Source organism: Corvus moneduloides, chromosome 28, assembly GCF_009650955.1.
Source record: "Corvus moneduloides isolate bCorMon1 chromosome 28, bCorMon1.pri, whole genome shotgun sequence".
Lineage (NCBI taxonomy): Eukaryota > Metazoa > Chordata > Aves > Passeriformes > Corvidae > Corvus > Corvus moneduloides.
This window is the reverse complement of record NC_045503.1, coordinates 2,466,691-2,492,558: the sequence shown is the minus strand read 5'-3', so window position 1 is coordinate 2,492,558 and position 25,868 is coordinate 2,466,691. Positions and strand designations below refer to the sequence as shown.

Sequence of the window (25,868 nt, the reverse complement as noted above, 5' to 3'; positions counted from 1 at the left end):
TTCTGTCCCCTTGCTGGGTGATGAAGCACATGTGAGCAGGAGGCCAGGGAAGGGGAATACACCCCACTGTTCCCTAAGCAAATGCTTCCTGAAGCCTGCCTGTGGCAGCAGGAATGAAGTGACAGTGATCTGCAGACAGAACCCATGTAGAGACTAAGATTTTCCACTGAGCTTTATCCATCATTTTGCTTCTGTGTTGTTGTCACTGCAACAGCACTTGGTGGGCAGGACACTGTGGGGCACTGGGGGAGCTGGTCCACCCCTCATTTCCCAGAAAATAATTTTTTTCCTTCCTCAGAGCTGGGCCCTGGTGGGAGCAGGATTTATGGCATGATGCCACAGTGGTGATGTGATAAACATCATCTGCCACTTCTAAATGCCCAGAGGGACTTTTCTGGATGGCAGCTGACAGGGCAGCAGCTCCAGGGCAGGCAGGACAGGCTGCTGCCAGGGTGGCTGCACAGTCTCAGGGGTTGCTAAGAGATCAGTGTGAGCCATCCAGCACTAAACATCCCGGGTGACCAAGGAGCTGGGGACCCACTGGTGGCAGCCAGAGAAGAAGTTGTTTTCAACAGGCTCAGGACTTGGTGTCCAGGCTGACGCTTCCTGTCATTTCCTTTCCCACGTGCCTGCTCTGGTGAGCCTCCTTGGCCCAGTTGCATGAGCTCTCTAGGACCACCCAGCCAAGGACATTGCAGGGGCTGTGCCATGCCGGGCACAGTGGGTCAGGTCTGCTCAACTGGCTTGTTCCTCTCCCCTGATTAGGTTCAGCCTGGATGTCACAGAACTGGGCAGTGACCCAGAGCAGGATGATGTGGAGAAGAGGAGCCAGTCCTGCCTCCAGCCTCACGTGTCCCTTCAGCTGCCCAAAGGGGAACTGGGAGCCTGGAGCAGCAGCCGGGGTGGCACAGTGATCAAAGTGGAGATAGAGCCACTGCGCCCAGACCTTGTGGCCAGCCCCGGCTTGCAGCAGGTGGTGAGTGGGGAGCGCTGTGCACGGGGACAGCAGGGCTAACTGCAAAAGCAGTGTCAGCTGCAGGCTGGACTCCTTCAATGCCTGTGTGGAACCAGGAGGTCTGCAGGAATCTCAGCAAGGATGGGCTTTCTCAGATAAACTGCCCCATCTTGTGGGATAAAGGCCCTGGGAGCTGCCTGTAGTACAGCCCTCTTTTCCTATATATTTAGCTGGAATTTCCCTTGTGCAACCTGTGCCTGTTGCCTCTTGTCCTGTTACTGCAGCTCTAAGAAGAGTCTGGCCCTATCTTCTCTCTAATCCTCTGTCAGGTAGTTGAAGACAGCAGTGTCACACTCCCTCACACACTGCTTTGCTCTGGGGAATACCTTTAGACTCAATTAATATTAAAAGGACAATTGCATCACGGCGCTACATGTCCAGTAAAAGCGAGAAGTGCCTAAGAAGGTTTCAGGCATGACTGCCACTTACTCCAGCCTTCCTGGAGCCAACAAACAGCTGGGCCTAATGGTGTCCTGCATCATAACCCTGCCAAAACAAGAGGGAAAGGGTGAGCAATCACCTGCGATGGAGGCTTCCTTGGTGCACAAAGCACCAATGATTTCTGTGACTTTTTACTTCTCCAGAAATGTGTCAGCACTGAAAAGAGATTGAGGTCCAAGTCTGTCCCATCAGCCTGTGAGACCATTGCCTCCCCCCAGATACCTCACAGTTTCAACACTTCTCTTCCAGCTGTGGAAGGTTGGTATAGACTCTATGCCATTAAATGGGTTCAAGGTGTGATTAAGAAGATAAAAAACAGGAGCCGTAGCTTCCAGAAGTGTGGACAGCCTCTGCTTTCCCTTCTGCATGGTCCCAAGAGCTCCTGAAATACAAAGCCAAGCTGGTTGTGAGTCTGGCCCTGGCTAGCAGTGCAGTCTCAGCTCAGGCATGCCCATCCCCAGTGACACACTGCCACATGACCTCCCTGTGGCCAGTGCATTGGTCACTCCCTACTCAAGTCCCACCCGTGAGGATTGCCATGGAGCAAAATGTACAGGTTTCAGAGCCTGGGAAGCAGAGGGGAGGCTGGCTGTCATGGGGCAGGGCTCTGGGGTGGTACCAGCTCCTACCCTACTGCGAGCAGGACCCTCAGCAGCAAATATAATACAGACTGTGGAGGGGAGGGGTAACACAGAAAAGTGATGCAGCCTTTGCTTCCCTCACAGAAATGTGGAGCATTTCTCCCTCTCTAACTGCTCCTGAAATTTCTTCCTTACCAATCAAGACAGAGTGGGAGCCCAGCAAGATTAACAGGGTCCAGTTGCATAGATTACAACGTGGTGCTCTGCAAAGGCAAACCAGAATCCCTGCTGAGAGAGTTTTGTGTTCCAGGTGTTGAACCCCCTGCTCTGGAGATGCTGGAGAAGGACCACGTGTCCCCAGACCACGTGTAGGTATTGTCACTCCTGGCTGGTTTGAGATGCAGGAGATTTTTTTGAGTGTATCTGAGCTACTGGGCATGCAACAGCAAAGGAGATCCCACTCCCTGCTGGGGCATAGCTGAGCAGCTGGTCATAAACCAGTGCCTGAGGCTTTGTGTGGGGCAGAATGTCTGTGCAATGATATTTTCTAATCCCTTGCCTTTCTCTTGCCCCATCCTTGGTAGGTTAATTGTCCAGAAGGTACTTCAGGAGCTGAAACATTACCATGGGTAAGTGTGTCTGGGAGAGGGATGTATGGGCAGGTCACAGGTCTGCCTAAGACCCACCTGGTAAAGGACTCTTGGTCCCTTGAGGGGCAAATCCCCAGGGTACCAGAATCACTGATTTATTCCCGTGAAACCAGGGTAGAATTGCAAGGAGAAGGGGCATTTCACGTACCTCCTCAGTAACTCTAAAAGTGTTCCTGCCCCATCTAGAAGATGAGTTTCAGCTGACCCAGAAGTTCTGCTCGTGTTCTTTGCTGTGTCTGATGCCTTTTCCCTGCCCAGGGTGAAGCAGAGAGCTTGTGTGCAAGAAGGCAGCGATTCTTCCCAGCAGAACCTCACTTGGTTTGAGTTCCTGTCTAACGAGTAAGTGAGACAGCAGGTGACACACCCTTTGTGTTCTGAGAGCAGACTGATTTTGAGTCCCACTCCATCGAAGCTCTACTGCCCTGCTACTCCTGTGTGCAGGACACTGGTATCTGCAGGGGTTCAGCCAGGAGTGTGGCACTGAATAAAACTTGCACACATAGTCTGAAAGTTCAGCTCCTTATTTGCAAGTGTCTCATTAATAAATGACGTGGCCAAAACAGATCCTCCAGGAGATGGAAAGCTCACACTTGGGGTCCTAAAGTAATGCTTCAATGAAGTTCATCAGTGATCTCCCTAAGATGGGCTTGGTCAGTGAATTTCCCCCTTTTTAAGATGTTTTGGTCTCCTTTCAGAAATGAGGACAGTGGGAAGAGCGATAAAGCAGAGAAAGGCACAAAGGTGATGCGACGTCTGAGTTCCCTGCGGAGCCGAGTCACCGGATCCTGGCAGAAGGATAAGGTGAGAGAGAGATGTTGAATTTGTGGAAGGAATTGTTAAATTCGTCAAGTAGAAAAGGCAGTCTCACCGTAGTGAACAGTTAGCTGGATTGCTTTTGGATGGCTGAGGCCTCTATGTTGGTCAGCAGATGCACTGTGACCCCTAAAGTAGTGGTAGTGCATGGAACTGAGTGCGTGGATCCCTGAATTCCAGCCCACCTTGCTCCAGGGCACGTTCTGGATGCTCTTATGCTGCCTTGGCACTGTGCATAGCAAGAGGAGTGCCTTGGCTGGGTGACTGCCTGGATCACTCCTCATGGCAGGAGGAGCTTGCAGAGGGACAGCCAAGCGTGTCCTGCCCTTCATCACAAATAGACTTAGACAAGAGGGACTGGCCCAAGCCTTGGGAAGGCTTTTGGGAAAAGCATTGCCATCCCACTGTACCTGCTGCCCACCACCTTTCTGCTCGTTTGTACCAGTGGGGAAAGGAATGTGTGGGCAGTGCAAGGCCTGTGACTGAGCTGTGTTCTTCTCTCCTTCCAGGGTAAGAACAAAGATCAGCCCAAGGAGAGAGAGAAGGAGAAAGAGGCAAAGGAGACAAAAGAGAGGTGTAAAGATATCAATGGGCACCAGCTCGTGCCAGGGGTTTTCTCCAGTTGCACCAGCTGCTCACTGTGTGCCAAACCTCTTGGGAATAAAAGTGGTCTGCAGTGCCTGAGTGAGTATGGCTGTCACTGCCTGGCTCTGCCCCAGCCTGCGCTCCCCGCCTGCCCTCCAGCCCAGGCCGTTCTCCTGCCTAAACCAGCCCCCTGGATTGCTTCACTTCTCTGCCTGGCTCGACTCTACCCCACCACCCTGCTTGGCCTGGCTTGGTTGTTTCTCCAAATAGTCTAAATGATCTCTGAATCCTGCCTGGCAATAATTTATCCTCATTTTCTTTGGCCACTTGACCATTTCCTGCCCCTTTCCCCCAAGGAGGGTTCTAGGTCAACTTCTCTTTTATTATTTTTTTTTTATTATTATGAAGTTCTGCTTTGCCTGAACAAATATCCCAACTGCTTGAGTGTAGCTGGATCTTTCAGGCTGTTTTTCACAGCTGCATTGATGTTTCAGTTCAGCATCTGCCCTATACACAGGCACAGGGATTTCTAGAGCATCCAAAACTTTATTAACTAACAAAAAGTCAAATCTTGCCTCCCAGAACCTGCATGGGTGAGACTGTTGCTTTTCAGCTCTAAGTAGTGCCAGCATGCATGGGCCTCTGTGCTCCCACTGCATCCACTGTGGCATGGCTTTGGCTGACAACCCTGTCCCTCCTCTTTGGGGCAGGTACTCAGGGCACTGAAGAACATTTTAATTCCCAAGGGATTGTCTGTGGGCAGAGAAAATTTTCTGGAAATGAAAGGATTGCTCTCTTTCTCCACCCTGTACCCTCAAGCAATTCTTGCTCTCCAGTGAGTATCTCTCAGGCTCTTAAGGTCAGTAAAACCTTTCTGGGGCATAATGGGACTGACTGCCCTCGGACATGTGCGATGAGAAATATAATTTCCCTTCAGGGAAGCTGGAGGGAAATTGAAAAGGGGCACAGACCTGGCTATTAGTGAGCATTTTTCAGGCACCACAGCAAAATGTAGGAAGCAGGGAGCTGAATAAGAGCTTTGTGGATATTTAGAGAGAACCTAAATACTATGGCAGGAAGCAGAGTTGTGCCTTGTCATTCCTGTGTAAGGAACCTCCCAGCCAGAGGCTCTGTTTGCAGTCCTGCACAGTGCTTTACAGAAATACCTTAACCTGGAAGGATACAGACAGTCCTTGATCCCCATGAGCGTGGAGCCATGCTCTGTATGGTCTTGGGAACTCTGAGGGCATTGTTACTGTGAGTGATTCTCCCCTGGACAATCGTATAGAGATCTGTGATTTGGAGTTGAAGCTAGCTGTTGAAATGAGAGTGTGGCTCAGCATGGCTTGTCCATCATAAATACACAGGGATTGGACATGAGTTATAGTAACTTTCACCTTGTTTCCCAGCCCTTCCATGAGGAATCTGTGTTCTGTCTTGTGAACATTCAGGAGAAAAACTCCAAGGTGATTGAGGTACTGGTTTGTGTTTGGGACTCTGTGACATCTCCTTTGGCTCTTGGCTGCCCAGGCTAACGCAGGTGGCAGAGCAGCACAGCTTGTTTTATAATGCTCTGTTTGCAGTGGCTTGAACTGAGGCTGAACAATTGGGCAGGGTTCTGAGATGTCCATTACAATTAATGGCCTGCCTGTGGTGAGAGCTGGGCTGGGACTTGTGGTGAGACAGCTGACAGCCTGAGAGTGTCTATATTTGGATGATGCTGGGCTGAAACCTTTGCAAGCTGCTGCTGAGCTGGTAGTTGATATCAGCAGCTCCCGTTACTGCAGCTCGGAGCAGTGTGTGGTCTCCTGACTAGTCCATGATAGAGCTCTGGAACAGCAAGCTCCGGGGCCACCGGGAAGCCGGGGCAGCAGGCCTACTTTTCAGAAGTGTGAGCTGCTCTGTCAGGCTCAGTCTGAGCTGTGGCTGCTGCCAGGATGTGAGGATATTTGGCTGCGCCTCTTGTTTTCTCCTCATGAGCTCGCATTTGACTATCCCTACGCCTTGGCCCCCAGCCAGCCCTCGGCCCATCGCTGGTCAGGTGCTGCTGTTGCTGTTGTTGTCTCCGTGGTATTTTTAACTGCAGCACCACCACGTGGTCCAAGGAAAAACGGGCTCGTGGAAAACACAGGAAAAGATGGTGGTTAAAGAAGGGGATAAGCTGGAGGGGGAGGAAGGATGGGGGAATGATTACAAGCCTGAGGTCTTTTCACTGTAGACACAAAAAGTCCGGTGACTTCCATGGCTGTGATGAGCTAGAGGAGCAAAAGCTTTCTTATTAGAGACACTAGCAGCAGGAGGAATTCTGCATTTAAGTCAGAACAAAAAACCAGTGTTCTGCTAGAAACGGTGTGAGCTGTGGAGAAAGTGGGCAGCTCGGATAGCCTGGTACACTCTAACTCGTTTCTCTCTCCCACTGATTCCTCCCATCTATCCTCACCCCACACAACACAGAGTCTCCCGGGGGAGGAGGCTGTGCTGTGTGTCGAGGGTAGAGATGCAGGAGAGTCTCTGCAGCTCACAGATGTGCAGTTAGGAGCCTGGCAGGGATGAAAAACAAAGAGGAATGATTGCAGTCATCTCAACAACAGCGGCCACCCAAACTCTGCTGTTATGTAAACTATGAGCTGTGAGTCTCTAGGTTTATTGTTCACCTGGAAATGAGAAAGCTCCTCTTGAGCCTTTGCTATCACGGGTAGAGAAGGTTCTGTGCCTAAATTAATCCTCTCTTATAAACATGCTTCCAGAGTTTATGCAACAAGAGTTAGATGAGTCCCAGGGAAGCCCTGACAGGAGGAGAGCTCTCCAAGCAGGCTGTGCCATGGAGGCGAGCCAGGGATATGCTGTGGAATACAGATGGAAGGAGGATTGCTTCCCTTGAGCTTGAGCACTGGGGTAGAGGTGGGTCTTCTACATCTTTAGCTGACAGTCAGTCGCCATTACTTCATGAGAAAGACGGAGCCCAAGCCCCCACAGGGGTGTCAGATTGACCATCCTCTCCCAAGGAAACTGATAGCTGCAACTAAAATTTGGCAAGCTTCAGACAAACTCCTTTAAGAGAAGGTGCTCATTTTAATGAATCTTCCTGAACAATACAGGCTGTGCTGGACTGTCCACCTGTCCTAGGCTGACCCTTGCTGGCTGCTTCAGTGCACTGGCTGATCTCTAACTGGTTGCTGTAACAACTGGTCTCCAGGATTTATTTAAGGCATGTTGTGAAAGAGGTTTGGAGAACCATTTCCTTTCTCACAATGAGTAAGGGAGAGGACACGGATTTCCACAGTTTGTCAGGCAAACATCCTCCACCCGTGGCCAAGGAGAGGCCAGAATAGCTTTTGGTTTAGACCTGAAATTTGGTATAAAATTCACCTCTCATTCAGCTCTTGCACCTGCATGGTTTTGCTTTTGGATTCCCAGTGCAGTACCAATAAGCTAATAGGTGAAGGATAGTTTTGGCTTATGGTAAGGAGGAATTACTTGATTTTCTATCCTGAAATTTCTGTTCATAGCCCACACAGAGTCCTGAGAAATCTGAAAAACAGCAGGCAACCTGGAACTCTGCATTTCTGGAGGGAGACACAGCTGCCAAAAATCTTCTGTTTTGGGGGGGAAAAAGGAGGTTTGGCTGCTGTAACATGATGACAGTGATAAATGGACTGGGAGTCCCACTTGGAATAAACTATTACTGACAGGAGTCCAAATAAACAGAGGCAAAACCAGAGCAGCTGCGTCAGGCTGTGGGTTAAGGTGTTCTGAGCCAATGGAGCAAATGTAAAAGCGGCTGCAGCGCTGGTTGCAGAGGAAACACTGGCTGAGCTGAGTGTCCTGACACAGAGCTGGCTCAGCCAGCTCGAGAGGGCTTAGAAAAGGAAACCAAAGTACATCCTACTCTCAGTGCTTCTCCTTTTCTGCTTTTCACTTTCTTTTTGTATCTGGGCAGTACTACCTTGATCTGGAACATCTCCAAGTGCTGCTTCTTCCATTCCCTGATAAATGAGGATCTTGTACATTTGGGCTGACAAATGCATAAGGACAGTAATCAACTTGAGACATTCAGCAAGAAATCTTTTGTTATTACAGAATTACACAGGATTAGACAGTTGGTGCTCTTCTCTTCTTTGCAATCCAAACCTTAGCTCCAAGCTACAGAGTCTTGGAGCTGGCTGCTGTGCCAGATTTTGCACTGATTTTGTGGCGATGCCCTGAGGCCGCACAAGCACAGCACGTTCTCTCCATGACAGCTGCAGTTGGGCAATCTGCAACGCTTTACTTTTATATTACAGCAAAGCACGAAGTTTGAAGTGCCTAAGGATTAATCAGTCACCAAGTGACATCCAGCTGTTTACCACCAAACCGCTTTATTTAATGACCATTTCTCTGTAGTGCTGACAGGCCCCAATCCCCAACTGGGATCTCAGTGTACTCAGTCCTGTAGAGAAGCAGCACAAAAGTGAACATTTTGAAAAAGCTTGCAACTATGAGACAAAGATAAAAATAAAATCGATTAAACAGGTGGCAGTGTGGAAATCAGAGACCACATTGGCCCCATGGCAGGATTTCATCACATTTCCAGCCCAGACAGTGGCAGGTTCTTTCAAAGCAGCATGGGAAAGCTGTAGGGTGGATTTTGAGAGGAAAGTTTGTTCTGTAATCATGTATGTTGTGTTTTCAAGCTCAACAAGCAAGTAGGATATGTGTGATTTAAAATATGACAAACTTTTGATCAGTGCTGTAAATCCTCAGAGTGAAATCGGGAGGTGAGGTTGGGTGGTTAGCTCTTCCCAGTTTTCCTCCCTGCACCAAGTACCCCAGCAACCCAGTGCTAGTACATCAAACCTTATCGGTGGCAAGGAAAAGGTGTTTTTTCCAGAAAGCAGTTTGGTTCTAGGGGTCAGTGCATGGATTTACTGCTAGGGAAGATAATTCCCCTTTGCTCTCCTCGTTTGTCTGTGCAGGGGTCACTGACAAAGGCCTGGGCAGGGACTCGCTGTTGAGGGGTGGATAGGGAAAGCCAGCGCTTGCCAACCCTCCAGGCACTGCAGCCTTGCCTTGGCAGGGTGTTTGTAAACACTCCAGCACATTGGGATGGCAAATCCCGCCAGCCTTTTAGTAACAAATTATGTATTTCAAGTCCCAGGCACTGTGCAAACACATGAAGTACCATGCTGATGGTGTCACTGGGGTGCCATATCTCATCTGTTAGGGGCCTCTTCAGTCTGGGAGGAACCACGTGCCCTCCCTGAAAGGAAAGTATGGGCTAAGGGTGGCCATGTGCCCTCCCTGAGGGGAAAACAGGGGTTGGGGGGCCCATGTGTCCTCCCTCAGAGAAGTCATGGGTTCTGGGCAGCCATGTGCCCTCCCTGAGGAAAAAGTGCAGGCCACGTCCTCCCTGAGGGGAAAGCACAGGCTGAGGATGCTCATGCTGTCCCTGAGGGGGACATGCTCTGTCCCCCTGAGGGGGACAAGGCCCTGTGCCCTTCCTGAGAGAAAATGCAGGTGATGGGTGGCCATGTCCTCCCTGCAAGAGGAAGGAGCAGACAATGTGCGGTTGTGTGCCCTCCCTGAGAATGAAGCACAGGCTGAGGATGCTCATGCCCTCCGTGAGGGAGACATGCGTGTTGGGGGCCCCGTGCCCTCCCTGCAGGAGGAAGGAACAGGCCATGAGTGGCCATGTGCCCTCCCTGAAGGAAAGTGAGGGTTGTGGGTGGCTCTGCTTTCCCTGATGGAAAGCGTGGGGCTAGAGGGACCGCGTGCCCTCCCTGAGGGGAAAGTGATGGCTCTGGATGGCTCTGCCCTCTCTGAGAGGCAGGAGCAGCTGGAGTGGCTTTGTCCTCCATGAGGGGAACAAGGTGGGCCAAGGGATGGCGTGGAGGGATGCGCTCCACCCTGAGGAGTGCCCTCCCTCACGGAAGGCACAGGCTGTGGGTAGTTGTACCCTTTCTGAAAACGCAGGCTAGGGGTAGCCATGTGCCCTCCTTGAAGGGAAAGGTGCTTGTGCACTCCCTGAGGGGAAAGCGTGGGTCAGGGCTGGGTGTGCTCTTCCCGAGGAAGGAGCAAGCTAAGGGTGGCCGTGTGCTCTCCCTGGGGAGTGGGCATGAGCTGTAGGTGCTCATGGTATCCCTGAAGGGCTGAGGATGTTTATGTGTCTTCCTTGAGAGGAGCGTGTGGGCTAAGGATGCTCATGCCCTCCTTGAGGGGAAAACATGGGCTAAGAATGTCTGCGTGCCCTCCTTGAGGGGAAAGTGCAAGGTATGGGTGCTCGTGCCCTCCCTGAGGGGAAAACACGGGTTAAGGGTGTCCGTGTGCCTTCCCTGAGGGGAAAACACGGGTTAAGGGTGTCCGTGTGCCCTCCCTGAGAGGAAAGCACGGGTTAAGGGTGTCCGTGTGCCCTCCCTGAGCGGAACGTGCGGGCTGCGTGTGCTTGTGCGCTCTCCCTGACGGCAGAGCGCGGGCTAATGGTGCCCGTGTGCTGTCCCTGAGAGGAAAGCACGGGCTCAGAGCGTCCCTGTGCCGTCCCTAAGGGGCCAGGACCGGCTCGGCCGTGCAGCGGCGCGCAGGCGCACCCTCGTCCCTATTTTCCCTTCCGGGACACGGGGGCGTTTCCTGTTGCTGTGGCGGCGGCTCCCGGGACCGAGAGGGAACCGGCGGCTCCCCGGGGAGTCCGGTAAGAGACCGGGCTGTCAGCGCGCCCGCCGGCCCCCGGCTCCGCTTCCCCCCCGGCCCTAGCGAGCCCCCGGGCACCGGCACCCCCTCCCCGCGGCGCGGGGACCGCTCGGCCCCGGTCCCTGTGCGGGCAGCGGGGGCTCAGAGGGCTCCACGGGGTCCCGGCGTTTGGCCGGGGCAGCGGGTTGGTCTTCGCTTTGCCCCAGTCCCGCAGGTTTACAGCCGTCCCGACCTTTGCAGCTCGGGGCTTCAGCTGCAGGACAGGACGCAGCTTGAAAGATGCAGTGTTTACATTAGAAAGCGCTTTTAAGGGCTACCAAGGGAGTGAAAAATGTTGCTGTGTGCGGTAGGGAGGCGAGCGGCTGTAGCCTGTGTGAAACCGGCTCTCTTTATGCCACAGCTTGAGTCTGAGCATCCTTGTGATCATTAAATCCCGCACCTCGTCCTTTCCGTTCTTACACACATTGGATGTACTGGTGCTGAGAAAAGTGTGGGATGTGCGTGAAAAGACCTTAAATGCGTTAGGAAAAAAATGGTGAAAACTTCCCCTTATCCACAATTGCGAAGACTGACCCATTTTAAATATTCCACGGCCCTGGCTCCTTGGGGAGAGGAGCGGGTGATGATATCAGCTTAGCTTGTGTGTGCTGAAAGGAAACGCCAGCAGGAGCTAGGAGTGGTGATGGATTTTGTAGGAGGAGCGGGGAAACAGGCAGTGATTCGAACAAATAGCTTTCTGAATGTTTCTGGTATTATATTTGGTGTTGCTGCTCTAATAAATAAGCTTAATTTCTGAATATTGTTTGAAGATTTGGTGTGTCACCGAGAAAAAAAAGGGCTGCTTCTTGGTTCCTTTGCACTCCCCTCTTAAGGGGGTTTTATGGGAAGCTTTTTTATTTGGCACTTTTTGTTTAAATTTATAAAAGTAATAGTTTCTCTTTGTCACGGTGAAATAAAAGAAACCCACGGAACATGGCTCTCAAACAGGAGCCATCGGACATTGTGTGTTGTAGTTCCACCTACTGTTTACCTATGAAATATTTTAAATACCTTTTATGATTGTCATAGTTGCTGCTTCAGTTCTGTAGTGTAGACTGGGGGAAGGGTTCAGCGTGAGAGAATTGAATTGGGACTCCAGTTTCTTTTAGGATAATATGCAGATTTTACTTGGCATTGTTTAAAAACCAGAACTATTGTTTGTTTATGTGTTTCTGTGCCTAAAGAAAACCCCGTGGCTGCCAGAACTTGCAGTGTTGGGAATCACACAACCCCTCTTTTGCTTCATCCAACTGATATTTTGACAATAAGACCAGATACAGTGAGTAAGTAATTTTAGGTTGTTCTGGAGACAAAGAGGAATGCTCTAACAGGGAGGCTGAAACTTGATAATTTAGTGCTGTTGCTCTCTGGCGTGGATTGTCTCCGTTTCAGAATGTGAATATCTCATCTCCCTGCACCCTTCCAGTTTTTGGTTTCTGCCTCTGCCTAATTAGGCAAGTGAGAAAACAAGTAAACACCGGCCACCGGAGCCACTAGGACTAAGTTAAATCTGCTCCAAGTTCCTCAAGATACCTGACCTGGATTTACCCGATACAGAAACTTCCTCGTGTTCCACTGAAACTCCTCCTCTTTTCTGAGAAGTTTTATCACAGGCACTCTGGTTTTTCTGGAATGCTGTGGTGGTTTGAAATGTTTCTTGGCCATCGTGTTGTGTATATCTCTGTATAAATGCAGAGTTTATATTCTGTGTTAATCATTCATATGCGGGTTGTTTCCTTTGTCAGTTCAAGAGGGAGGAGTTCCCTCCCTGTGGTGTAAGGGTGAGGAAGGAGGGAAGAGATTCTCTTTGATCCCTGAAGCACTGGACAGTTGAAAACAGGAAAAAATATTAAAATTATTGATTTTACAAGGAAGCTAATTTGTCCTTGGCTTTCTTCAGCTGCTTGGATTTCATACGTGGTGAATATATCCTTAGTACTGAAGAGAGTTCTTGAACTCCTTGTATCATTAGAATCACTGTTAAAATCTGTCCCTGTTTGAACTTAGCTGCCTTAAAGTATTTTTTTAATGTTATTTAAAAAATAAACAAAAAAAATTCTTGAGATAAAGAAAGTCAATAGTTCAATTTTAGATTAATCACAGCATTTTTGTCTGTTAGTTGTTGTTTGCAAGTGGCCTTTTAAGAGTTATTTTATTGGGCAGTACCGTTCCAGACCAAAGGTCAGGGTCATAGTGCTCATAATGTCTGGTGAGTCACAGATTTGTCCTGGAATCCAATTCTGGAAGACATTTATAGGACATTGGCAGTGTCTGATCCCCTGGAAGGTATTCCAGCTGAGGGAAAAAATGTCTTTGCCTGCCCCTTTCCAGCCAGGTTTGTTGCCCTCTCATACTGTGAACAGGGTGATGCTTTTGAGTGTTGTAATATGTTGTCCAATAAAATGCTCCTAGGTTGTAAATTACTTTCTGTGAGCCATTGGGAAAACATCTCATTAATAAGGGAAGGAGTTTTTATACCAGATAGTAAATTCATTACCCTCAGTCATGAACAGGATCTTTTCTGATGTTTATGAGCCTTTTAGTCTTAAATATTTCTTTGCTGGTTGAGGTCCTTGCTTTAGTCACTCATGAGGTCATCTTTGGCACAGGCCTCTGCAAAATGCTTCAAGGGAGTGACAGTCCCTGTAGTAAGCAGATCTGGGATAATGTGATGCTCCCAAAATTCTCGGCCTTAATTCCAAACCCACTGATTAAACCCTAGGAACAACCCTGGTGGGTTTGCTCAGTTTCCACACTCTGTGTGGTTCAGTTGCTCTGGTATCCTTAGCTGTAGCAGTGGTGCTGCTGTCCCCATCCAGTTGAGGTGACCCAAATCCTTGGACTTTTTTGGTGTGTTGGCACTTTGTCTGGTGTTGTCAGCACTGGCCAGAGTTGCAGCCCTTCTGCATAGTCTGTATCAAGATGAAATCCTTTGGAGGGTCTGTTTTTCCCCTGCCAAATTAATCTTCTTGCTGTTCAGTGAGTGATTGAGGGAGGAGAAGACAAGGAAGAGCCTGGATGCAGCCCTCTGAGTTTTTATCTCTGCCTTTCTCAGGAATATCTTCTGTACCTCTCCTGTTTGGGAAGATCTTGCTGACAGAACTGTCCTTTTTTTTTTTGGACCTTCCCAAATTCTTGATCTGAATAAAACCAAATGCTACCGATGGTAAATGCAAAAATAATTTTCTTTGTCAGTTTGAGCTTACTGATGCTGCTTTACTCTGGATGGCTGGAAAAGATAGAAATCTGGTATTTCTCCACACCTGTCAACAACCCTTCATGTGTATCTCTGCTCTTAAACATCAGCCTCCATGTGTGCAGATTCCTGTCCCTTCTTTACTGTCCCCTGTCCCTCATTCTTCTCTTTGCTGACCCCTGCAGTTATCTGATACTGTTTTCAGAGAGGCTTAATAAAAATGCAGAATAATAAGAATAAATGCAGAAATCTTACATGCATAGAAAGGAAACCACAGTCACTAGTGTTCAAAAGCTCCTTCTCATCCTGAATAAGAGTGTCCTTCCTTCAGCACTGCAAAAGTGTGTTGAATAGAGGAAGCTGGAGCATGTTCTATAAAATGAAATATGCTTATAAAACAGTCTTCTGACAGGTTTCAGATTTCTCTTATGTGGGCAAAAATAATGCCACTTTGAAGTCATTAAGTAAATGCATTTTAAATCGTCTCATGGAGAATCAGGTCCTTGGATTCAGCTGCAGTTTCCTGCGGCTTTTTTGTAGCATTTTCCTGTTTTCTAGTATGTTCTCCAGTGTTGTGTAAAGAACCTTTCAGCAGTGTAGGGAAGTCATACACAGCACTATTAGATATGTCAGCTGATTAAATGAAAAATACCTACTGAGAGCACCACAAGCTGTTCTCTTTAACAGAGCAAGGGCATGATTTTAAAATTGAAATACATTTTTAAGTGAGATCCCTTTTACAGTTACCTTAACAAGGAACCCAAGCTTTTCAAGTAGGAATTGGTCCTACTAATCATTGATAGGAAAAGAATTACTGAATGTAATCACTGAAAATGTGTAAATGTCAGGGAATATGAATATCTAGTTGAAGTTTGATGTTTCTGGATGACTACATGACAGAATTCTAGATGAGTTAACGTGGATTTCAGGACCGTGTGGGAAGGCAGTGGCTGTAGGAGCATCTATCAGACTGCCTGTTCTTCCCTGAAGGGAACCCATCTGTGAGCAGGACTTGAAGCCAACCCAGCCTGACGTAATGGAGAATTTTCTCTATTTCCTTTTGTGTGGTGATTTTTGTCCTACAGTTTGTCTCTTTGTCTCAGGAGAAAAGGGATTTCCATTGTCAGCTACTTGTTTGTTGTTGAGGCATATCTTTTAACAAGTTCTTCATTCCCTCGTGGTAGGTGGAGGCCTTATCACTGCCGAAATAATGAATATATTTGTTATTCTCTACACAGTTTTAATAAGTGAATAACTTTGATACATTTTTCTCGTGCATTTGCAGAGGCACATACATTTGAAATTAGATACAGTGCCTTTTGGTTTGTGGCGTGGGGTGTGGTAGTGGTAGGAATATCCCAAATAAGAGAAGTTGTGGGAGGTGACAGTTTTTGTGAATTTTTTTTTTGTGGCAGGCACTTGGGAGCAGAACTCTGCACTTCATTTCCCACATTTGGGGAAGTTGTATAACATGTAGGCATCTTGCAGGTCTGTACACTCAGTCTTTCTCTCAGTCTTGTTTTTATATCTTTATTAATTTACTTGTGTTTAAAGCCAAGTAAGTATTTTGGTCCTGTTCTCAGGCTTTTGCTGAAATCATGGAAAACACAAGTGAGCATCTCTCTAAGTTAGCCAGGAGCCTTAAAGCAGATCCCCAGTCCTGGTGCCAGGCGGGGGTGGTTCTGAAGAAACCTTGAATAGTTTTTCCTCTGTGCTTTAAACATAAACTGGCTTTTCTCTAGCAGGTATGGTGTTCATCTTTCCAGTTTTGTTTTATTTCTCTTTTAACAGGCATGTCTGGGAAAAGGCAAATCCTGGTGTCCTTTACTGACTTGTTGGTATCCTGCTTTGCTTTTTATGAAGGATCTTGTTTTATAGATAGGCAGAAAGGCTGCAGAAAATATTTGGCACTATCAGTTCCCCTCCTGTTTTTTCAAGAAGTAGTTATCAGAAGGGAAAAAAGCAGAGATTGGATTTTATTATACTGATTTTATTATACATAGTTTTATGGCTTTTGGGTGAGAGGACTGCTTTCTCTCCTGTATCTGGGAACAATTCTTTTGTGCAGCTGAAAGGGTGGTACTGCTGTGGTGCTGGTAATGCTCTGATGATTCTGGAGAGTGTTTTGATCTTTAATTTACTGTGGTTACTGCAGCTCCCAGCAATAGTCCGTGCAGAAAGGCAGGTATTCCTGTGGAGTCGAAGAATTGCTGCCCTCTTGACTGGTATCAATTTTGAATGGAGAGACATGGAAATGGCCTTTGCAAAGATGAGGAAAACTGTGCTCCACTGAGTGGAGGTTGGGCAGAAAACTGGTCGTGCATTCCAGAGTGGCTCTTGGTTCTTGCAAGTGTGAATTGCACTCAGTTGTTCAGTCTTACTGAAAAAACTCGAGGGTTTGGTATAAAATCAAGACCAGAATATGCACAACAAGGATGCTTGCCACAACACCTGAGCTTACTCTGCATCTCTTTCAAAATTAAGATCCTTTATGTGTCATTATTCCTTTCCCTACACAGGAAAGAAGAATAATTAAAACTTTTTTTGTGTGTGTGCATTTCAGATTGTGCAGTGAATGTCCACAAGAACTGCAAGAGTTTGCTGACTGAATGCAGCAGCATCAGACCCAAGGTGGGCTTTAACATTTGTTCTTTTTTTATAATAACAAGGCTTGACATAATAAGTTTAATTTATGTGAGTGGTTTAATTTACATCAGTCGAGAATCTTGCCCTACATCTTCGAGACATCAAGTAGTTATTAACCTGTCACTATGGTAATCAATGATAACTTACGGAGGGGAAATAAAGTGAAATGTTTTATTGCTATACAGCAAATTACTTAGCCTGTGTCCCAGAACTGTGACTAACCCTAAGAATGCTCCAACCTATCATTTTTTTGGGGAATATAGTTGAATGTTGTGCCATCTCAAAACTGATGGAAGAGCATGAGGGATGGAGGGGAATTTGGTCATAACAGTTGCATATTATTTCTAAGCTGGAAAATGCAGAATAAATTATTTCCTTTGGGAACTGTGATGAACTTTGTCTTGCTGTTTATTTTTTATCTCTGTCACCCTGGTGCCTGTGATTGCATGTAAGGTCACAGGTTGTTTCACATAGATGTCTATCTGTTGGGGTTTTTTGTTCTGGTATTGGTTTTGAAAATCATTTCCTCCTCCTTATAACTAATAATACTTGAGGGAGTTTTAGTTTGTTTTAACCTGCAAGTGCTGATGATTTCAGAGACTGATAGCAGATTAGGGAGTACTGTGAGGAGGAAAAGAGAGAGCAGAGCGGCTCAGACCTGAGCAATTAGAGGTTAGAGGAAGTGTGTTCAGCCATTGGTGATGTAGAATGTAACTCTTCTGAGGGCAGAAATATTCTTGTGGGGGTTTTGATATATAATTTTAAACATCTCAGGGCATTGTGCATTTTCCTTTTAAACCGAAAAATTCACTTGCTCTGGTGCTTTCATTTCTCTTTACCACCACTTCACTTCTCTTCTTTCATCTCACTCTTCACCACCACCCAAAACTTCATGGTTGAATCAGCCCTGACAAACCACTCCTGAAGAGAGCAGAGAGGGAGTGGTGGCACAAAATGGGGTGAAGAATTCAGCCAGAAGTGGGAACCCCAAAGGGAAGCTCTCCAAAAGCCATTGTTACAGCCTGTATTATTTATTTAATTTCCTTGCATCTTTGATAACTTGTTTTAATATCCTAGTGTTGCAAGAAGGACGAAGTTTAGCAAGAGTACCAAAGCTGCAATTTGAAATGGACAATCTAAATTTTTGTTGAAACTGGCTGGATTTGTTTAGTCAGGACTGCTAGGAACTAAACACAGCGAAGTGTCGGTGAAGACTGTCAACATGAAGGGGTTGCTTTAGTCTCATAAATTAATTATCATAGCTTTAATTTAGTTGTAGCTTCACTTTTGGTTCTGTTTCAGCCTGATTTATACCTTGTGGAATTTAATACAAAGGGTTAATGTCTATATGTCATTCGTCTGCCACATGAAAAAATCAAAGCTGTTATTGTGTTAAATCTTTTTATATTCTCAGTGAACATCTTCGCTTACAGTTAATGCTATAGGATAGGAAAAATCTGATTAATTTTGGACTGAAAGTTTGGTCTGTATGTGTAAGAATATTGTATTTTTTCCTATAGCAGAAAGATTTGCAGCACAGACCTTCTGGATCTCCACAAAGTTCGCCCCAGTGCATTTCCCCAGGTTTGTACTAAAGAATGATTTCTGTGCTCAAGGCTTATCTGTTCGATTGTATTTTTTTTCTTTAATATGTTTTAAAGGCTATACACAGTGTATTATTGAAGTATAGAGAAGGTCTCTTTTAATAAGATGGTTTCATTTTTTTTTCTATTGGGAATGGCTTAGAGGCTCCTAGCAATCTCCTGTGTGTTTTTATCTTTTTATCTTTTTATTTTTCTTTATACCTTCTTGCTGTGTAACCTCAAAATATCATGGTGAAAAGGGATCAATAAGCTCGTTTTTCATTGATTGTCTATTCTCTGGCCTCTGAAAAGACTAGAACTGTGAACTTTGTTTTACATCAGATTTTCATAATTGTCTATTTAAAACTTGCCTGCAGCTAGTGGTTGCTAGAAATCTCTAAGACAAGCTAGCACTAATGGTCTGAACATAAGTCTTTGTTGAAACAAAGTGAGGAAAAAGGATCTGGAAGAAAAAAAAAAAGCAGTAAGAAAGAACATCTGTATTGCAGCATAGGCTTTGAAATATCTTTTTGTTCCTCTAAAAGACCATCCCAGTCACAGGTGTATTAAATGGCATTTTAATTTGTAGATGGTACAAGGTCTGCATTAACAGAGCAGGTGAGTGTCAGAACACAGCTGACTTGGGTGTCTGAGCATCACTCTGGGTGTTTCAGGTACCATTTGCATTGCAAGGTGTCTTCTTCATGCAATGATTCTTCCCAAGAGGCAGCACAGGGGATAATTGTTACAAGGAGATAAGTGGCTGTTTGCATTACCAAGAATGGGTCAGTGCATTTAGGAGACAGTGCAGAGACTAAAATAGGAAGCAATAAGGGCTAATGAAAATGGGAGAAGTTGTCTGTAGGGCTGGTTGGCGAGGAGCTCTGTGGTACCCAGGCTGGCCTGTGTGAGGGGAGCAGCGATCGATGTGGGGCACAGCAGTGTGCAGACAGTGCTAATTGAACTCAGAAAATGGCTTTTGGGCCATGCAGGCTCTGCTAGGCAGACAGTACTCATTTTCCTTAGTCAAAAGCAGAAGCTGGAAATTAAAGGAACAGCTAATAGCCTGGGCATTGTATGTTCTTAGCCACAGCATAATCCTGCAGACTGTAGTGCCCAGCAAAAAATCCCAAAGATACTGTATCAATGTAAAAGAAAAATTCATTTTAAGAGAGGTATAAACTGTGTTGTATGTTCTCATCCCTCTCCCCTTGTTTCGCCTCTGGAGATTTTTTAGATCTGGCCTATCCTTGTGTAACAGAACTTTATGTTCCTGCCTTGTGGAGCACAGAAAGATAACTTGATGGCCAATAATTTCAATGGTTCCCCAAATGGAAACAGAGGGACATTGGTTATTAAGCCTTTGTTTAAGAAATCTGACTTGGCAAGTCTTGCAAATATCTAATTAGTCTCCTTTTGGGGGTTGGAGGTGATGGAAAGGACTCAGTTTACCCAGTCTCTTGTAGACTGACAATGCACTGTGTGTGTAGCCAGGAGGTTTTCAAACCCAAACAGGTTTTGGGAAAGGTATTTTCAGCAGCAAAAGATGTGGTGATATAATTTCTACTAAATGTCATTGATGAAACCTCCCTTGCAGCCCCAAAACATCTTTGTCAATGAAGATGAAATGAGAGACAAGCAGGCATAGAGCAAGGGATATGAAAAAATGTGGAAAAACCTGTTTCATGACAAGAACCACAAATACCTTGATTTAACTGCTTCACTGAGCAAGGCAGAAGTGGGAGAGATAATTATTAGTGAAGGTACACTAAGGAGGGCAGGCTGAAAAAGGGGAACTTTTAGGGATGGGTGGACACCAGTGTTTCTAGTAGAAAAGTGATGCATAAACCTTGTCTGGGCATTGGAGACCCCCTTGACCTGCTACAGCAGCAGCCCCCTGGTCCTGGAGCAGCCTCCTGAACACGGGACTGGGAGGGGGCTGGGTCTGTCCCTGCAGTGACAGAGCCCTGGGTTCAGGATATCCGTGAGATAGCTCCCACTCCCATGTCCTTAAAAGCTCTTTGAAAAAGGGCAGCTACAGACCTTGTCAGGGATCAGTTCTGAAGATTGTCTGGCTGAGTCTTCGTCTTTGACTTCCCTGAAGTTCCTTTTTTAAAAGGATGTATTTTGTCTCCCGTTCCTTATCATTTATTACAGACATTAGTACTAAATAATTGTATCCATTTTTTATAAGTCTATTACAGGCTTCCACGTATTGTCTAATAGTGGTTAAAGTTTCAAATATCTTTCCAGTTCACAGTCTGTCTAGATTTAAAAAGCATTAAAAAGCTGCAGTATTAAAATTAAATTTAGCTCTGGTATCTATTATGTGCAGTGTGTGTGCATGCAGATATAAATCACTGTGAGCAATAAGCATTGCAAAGAACTTGTGGGTTTTTTTCTGTGATCTCTGATTTTTCTTGTTTGCCATGAAATGTTCTGTGCCCTTATACGGTGGGGTGTGAATAATTGTGTGTAGGTTCTGGTGTTTTACTAAAGGAGAAGATACTTTGCAATTTCCACACTAAATGGGCACAGTAGGGACCAATTTCCTGCACTTCAGACCTGCTGATTTAGCCAATACAGTAAGTTAAGTGGCAGCTTTACATTTCTAGAAGGATCACAGGTAGTATAAAAACAGAGCATCTCTGGGGCCACTTTACTGTGCCAGGTCTGAGGGCAGCCAGTGGTGAGCATGGGGAATACAAATTCAAAAAGCAGCGGCAGAAGCAATGCGATACCAGCTCACCCTGAGCTGTCTTTTTGTGGTTCCTTTTCAAGAAAATGGAATGAGAATGTTTTTTTGGACAATGAGCTCCTGACATCCAAGATCCTGTCAGTTCTCCGTCCGCATTCCGAGCGAGGGCTGAGAGCAGGCGAGCTGCAGTGCACGCCTCATTTTCTGAGTACCAATTCCATTTTTGCCTCTTTAGCCACTTCTCTGAAGGAGCAGCCCCGAAGTCTTCTCCTGGGACCGGATGGCACCCCAGCACTGTCCCGGAACCTCGGGATGACTATCGCCCAAAGAGGACATTCCCAGCCTTCACTGAACACTGCTGGAGCTGTTAATAAATTTGGGTGAGTAAAATGCTTCTTTTCTAATCCAGCAGCTTCAGCTGCCCCCCACGTCCGCAGCGTGAAAAGAAAAACGAGAGCTCACGTTGTGTTTCCAAGCTCAAAAGAGTTTTATTGAGCTTTTAATGCTGAAAGTTATTTCCCTGAACAATATGCTTTTTTTTTTGCTTTTATTTTTTGGCTTTAGTGCCTCTGCCCTGTGTCACAAAAGATAATGTATAAAATAGTGCAGTATTGGAGTGTTTCTGTATAGATTATGGTTTTCATGGATATATTTGTCTTGAGAATTGTTGTGAAATTCAGCGATCTCGTCTGAGTTCAGCTATTCTAGGTTGGGCTGGTGCTGACTGGTGTAGGAGGCAGCAGTGTTTTAAATTGCAGAATACCTTCATTAAAATAGTAGGCAAACTCAAAGCTATCTGCTATTTTAAGTAGCTGTTTACTTTTGATGTGCCCCAGTTATGTTCCCTTCCCAGTGAAAGTGCCCTTTGTACTCTGAACTGGCTGTGGCTTGTCACCAGGTGATGTCCTTGTAAACTGTCATACCAGAAGTTACAAGCTTTGCTCATGCTGCTCTAATTAAACTGCAGTATTTCAGTGTTGGAGTTGCTAAATTGATTTAACTGTTTATAGAGTGCAGTGATATCTTTTATTTATTTATTGCAAGATAATTGTACTATAGTTTAGGAAAGATGCTTGCTAAAGAAGTTGGATTTTTAAAAAAATTTTACTGTTCTGGTCTAATTTCTTTGGCCATTTAGGCTAATTTCAGGAGACATGGATGAAGGGGATTCAGGCTTTATAAAATTTAAGCAGACTTCAGATGACGTTGTCTCACTTGCACCTTCAACAGCAGACTCCATTTTTCTGGAAGGTATGGAATTTTTGTGCTTTTCAGGATTGTTATGCAACTTCTCCCATGGCTTTTAAGGCAGCACCGAGGTGTTTTTACTCTTGTTGTTACTGATGGTAAAGAGGGATATGGCGAGAAGCAGTTTAATAATAGTTGAAATTGAATGTGCTTTTGCTCTAGATGCATATTCTGTGTCCCTCCGGAGTGAAATAGAAACAGATGCTCATGAGTTTGAGGCAGAGTCTTGGAGTGTTGCAGTGGAACAGCCTTATGCAAAAAGGCAAAGGAAAGACGTTATAAAGAGGCAAGATGTCATTTATGGTAAGAGTATTTGTTATTCTTAAAACTTCTTCGTTTCACAGTGCCACTGTTGTGAAACAAAGCAGAAATAATTTTTGTTGGTTTCCATTTTGACTTGTGCTTGAAAACTAAAATTGAATGAAGATTTTCGCGTCTGCTACCTGCATTAGTGTGTGTAATTCCTTGTGTGAATGCCTTTAAGCATCCCACGGGTTTCAGTAGGGCTCCCTAAGCAGCAAAGCCCAGCTGTACAATTAGGGAACAGCTCAACTGCTACTGGGAGATGTCCTTAAATAAGTAGGGTCAGTCACTGCTGGGTTGGGACATTAGCAAGGCAAATTTAAGAGCTTCACATGAGTGATGCAAAGACTGTGATGCAGAAGATGATCATGGCTTTCAGAGCCTGCTCTTCAGTCTCACTGCACAGCATATAAATGACTTTTGATTTTATTTTTGTATTTCCCCTTGCCCAGAGCTAATGCAGACTGAAATGCACCATGTTAGGACACTGAAAATAATGCTGAAGGTGTACTCCAAAGCCATGAGAGAGGAACTGCAGTTCCCAAATGCAATCATCAACAAGCTCTTTCCCTGTGTGGATGAGCTGCTGGAGATGCACGGGCAATTCCTGCTCCAGCTAAAGGAGAGACGAAAGGAATCCTTGGAAGAAGGCAGTGACCGAAATTATATCATCCAGAACATTGGAGACCTCTTGGTAAAACAGGTGTGAATTAAATCCTACCAATGATGTTGACACTATAAAGCTTCTAAAAAGCTACCTGTGAGGGTAGAGTTATGTGATGTAAAGATTTATTTCATCCTGGGTTTGTGGTTATCTTCCCAGTTAATGTGAGAGCTTGACTCGCAGGAATATATCTAGTCACAGATAACATGAAATGGTCATTCAATGTTCTTTGGGCATGTACATATACATGTTGTGGGATATGTGACTTGTTTGGGTCTATTTTTCATCTATTCCAAGAGTAAAGTAACATGTTCCTGGTGTCCATTCCAAATTTGGCTCTCCTTCAGATAATGCCAAACTTCTTTATTCTGATCTTTTAAAAATACAGTCAGGATCCTTTGAACTCATGGCAGCTTTAGCACCATTCTGGCACGGAGCAGATGCAACAATTTCTATCACATATCATGACCTTTTTTTTTGCCCTTCAACTTTTACAGTTCACAGACTTTTTAAGTGCAGAGGTCCAGAAATCCTTTTTAAAAGTTCTCATAATGACAACCATCATTTAATATTTGGTTATCTTGTGGTATTCCAAGCCCCCACATGTCACACTGCATAAATCTCTCATTTCTGGTACAGAAGAAATTGAAATACAGGAGAGATGTCTCAGAAACCAGTCACCAAAAAATCATGTTAAACTTGGGGTTTATAGTGGAGTTAGGTTTACTCTGAATGATTCATGTCTTTCATTCTTATATTTCCAATTAGTTTTCAGGTGAAAATGGGGAGAGAATGAAAGAAAAATATGGTGTGTTCTGTTGTGGACACAATGAAGCTGTTAGCCATTACAAAGACCTGCTCCAAAGCAATAAGAAGTTCCAAAACTTAATAAAGGTAAACAGTAACCAGAACTCTGCTATTCTGACTGTGCAAAATATACTTCACTGCTTTGGGCTTTGTTTTGTACTTGAAGATCCCTCAAATGTGAATGAGCAGGATTAGAGGCGTATTCTCATTATTTGGTGGGTTGTGAGCTTCTTGTATTTTAGATCTTTTGAGCTATGTGGAGACAAAACCACAATTAGCAAGTGTTCCATTTGAGGCAGGCTCTTGAGAGCACCTAGGACTGGGGAGTAGAGTATTTGTTCTATTCAGGGCTCTGTCCTGCTGTGTGGCCATCAGGGTAAATTGGTTTGTTAATAAATTAAATCAATGATAAGTGCTGTTGATGAGCTACTGTAGAAAAAGCAGGCACTCTTAGGTTTTGCTCACGCCATCATCTTTCCAAACCCAGAAGATTGGCTCCAGGGTGGTTTGCTGATCTGCTGCACACTCTAACGTGCAGTTAATAGGAAGGGCTGAAGAGACACGGCCCAAGTGGAAGCTGTAACCTGAATCTCAGATGGCTTTGCAGAGGCCTAAATATTCTCATTTTCCAGTCACCAGTAAGTGATACTGTGTGAACTTTCCAGCATAGCTCTATCCTTATAGCTCGTCTTAGCCAGGCGCCTTTAAAGTGAGAGCCCTTCACTTTCAAGGAACTAAATAAGTGACCAGAGTTTTAAAATATGTAGTCTCAATCCCTGTAGAGAAAGATCTTGGTACTGTGTTCTCCTGCTGCCAGGTGTGTGCTGTAGCTGCAGTCAGATTAACTTTACAGTCCTCCATTTCTAAACAGGAATGGGTTTCTGTAGGCCAGGCTACTGGCGAACATACAATGGTAAAATAAACATTTAATTTCTTCGTTACTGACCTAATTTGACTGGTAGATGGTACTTTTCTATGTATGTAAGGTCTGACCCTGTTGTAAAGGTCAGTCAGTTAGCAACAGGCAGTCACACAGTTCAGGTTTGGAAGTTTCCCTGATTGACTCCACATTTATTTAACAGTAGTTGAAAACAATACCTAAGATATTTTCCAGTAATAAAAGCAATTTTTTGAATGCTGTCAGCGGTTTTGCTTTAGTAGAAGAGTGCAGCTAATTTCATGGTGCTGTGTCTAGTCTGCAGAAGTGTTTTGGGACAGAAAATACGTGAATGGAGAGGGAGTTAGAAGCACTCTAACCCACTAGATGCACATGTTAGATGCACAGTGGGTGTGATGAGTTTGTCTTGTTTTCTAGAAAATTGGGAACTGTTCCATCGTGAGGAGATTGGGTGTTCAGGAGTGCATCCTCCTGGTCACCCAGCGCATCACCAAGTACCCGGTCCTGGTGGAACGGATCATTCAGAACACAGAAGGTGGGATGGTTCCTGGAAGCCTCACATTTGTCTGTTGATCCTTATTCTGCCATGTTTTGCATGTTCTTACCTCAGACAGGCTGGTACCTGCTTTCTCACTTCTCTGGTGGCTGATGATGTTAAATCAGTCTCACCTCAGAGGGTCAGGAGAAGCACAGAATCACAGAATGGTGTGGGTTGGAAGGGACCTTAAAGCCCATCCAGGCAGGGACACCTTCCACTGTCCCAGGTTGCTCCAAACTCCAATGTCCAGCCTGGCCTTGGACGCTGCCAGGGATCCAGGGGCAGCCCCAGCTGCTCTGGGCACCCTGTGCCAGGGCCTCCCCACTCTCACAGGGAAGAATTTCTTCCCAATATCCCATCTAACTCTGCCCTCCTTCAGCTTAAAGCCATTCCCCCTTGTCCTGTCACTCCAGGCCCTTGTAAATAGTCTCTCTCCATCTTTCCTGTAGGCTCCCTTCAGGCCACAATTAGGTCACCCTGAAACTTCTCTTCTCCGGACT

At 45.7% G+C, this 25,868-nt stretch overlaps 1 protein-coding gene across 5 annotated transcripts in view; it reads left to right on the top strand.

The window, feature by feature from the left end:
• The window catches only part of ARHGEF18 (Rho/Rac guanine nucleotide exchange factor 18), a 50,868-nt gene that overhangs the window by 8,835 nt on the left and 16,165 nt on the right, over positions 1–25,868 (top strand). For 2 of the 5 annotated variants that reach the window (XM_032092623.1, XM_032092621.1), the window contains exons 4-18: positions 766–976; positions 1,600–1,714; positions 2,348–2,405; positions 2,622–2,666; positions 2,946–3,026; positions 3,383–3,488; positions 4,010–4,184; positions 16,547–16,614; positions 18,150–18,213; positions 21,146–21,290; positions 22,049–22,161; positions 22,321–22,461; positions 22,914–23,164; positions 23,894–24,019; positions 25,248–25,365. In XM_032092623.1, coding sequence (XP_031948514.1) covers positions 766–976; positions 1,600–1,714; positions 2,348–2,405; positions 2,622–2,666; positions 2,946–3,026; positions 3,383–3,488; positions 4,010–4,184; positions 16,547–16,614; positions 18,150–18,213; positions 21,146–21,290; positions 22,049–22,161; positions 22,321–22,461; positions 22,914–23,164; positions 23,894–24,019; positions 25,248–25,365 — 1,817 coding nt within the window. Of the gene's footprint in view, positions 1–765; positions 977–1,599; positions 1,715–2,347; positions 2,406–2,621; positions 2,667–2,945; positions 3,027–3,382; positions 3,489–4,009; positions 4,185–10,658; positions 10,750–16,546; positions 16,615–18,149; positions 18,214–21,145; positions 21,291–22,048; positions 22,162–22,320; positions 22,462–22,913; positions 23,165–23,893; positions 24,020–25,247; positions 25,366–25,868 lie in introns of those variants that run through there. The other 3 variants (XM_032092622.1, XM_032092625.1, XM_032092624.1) reach the window with 3 other exon arrangements.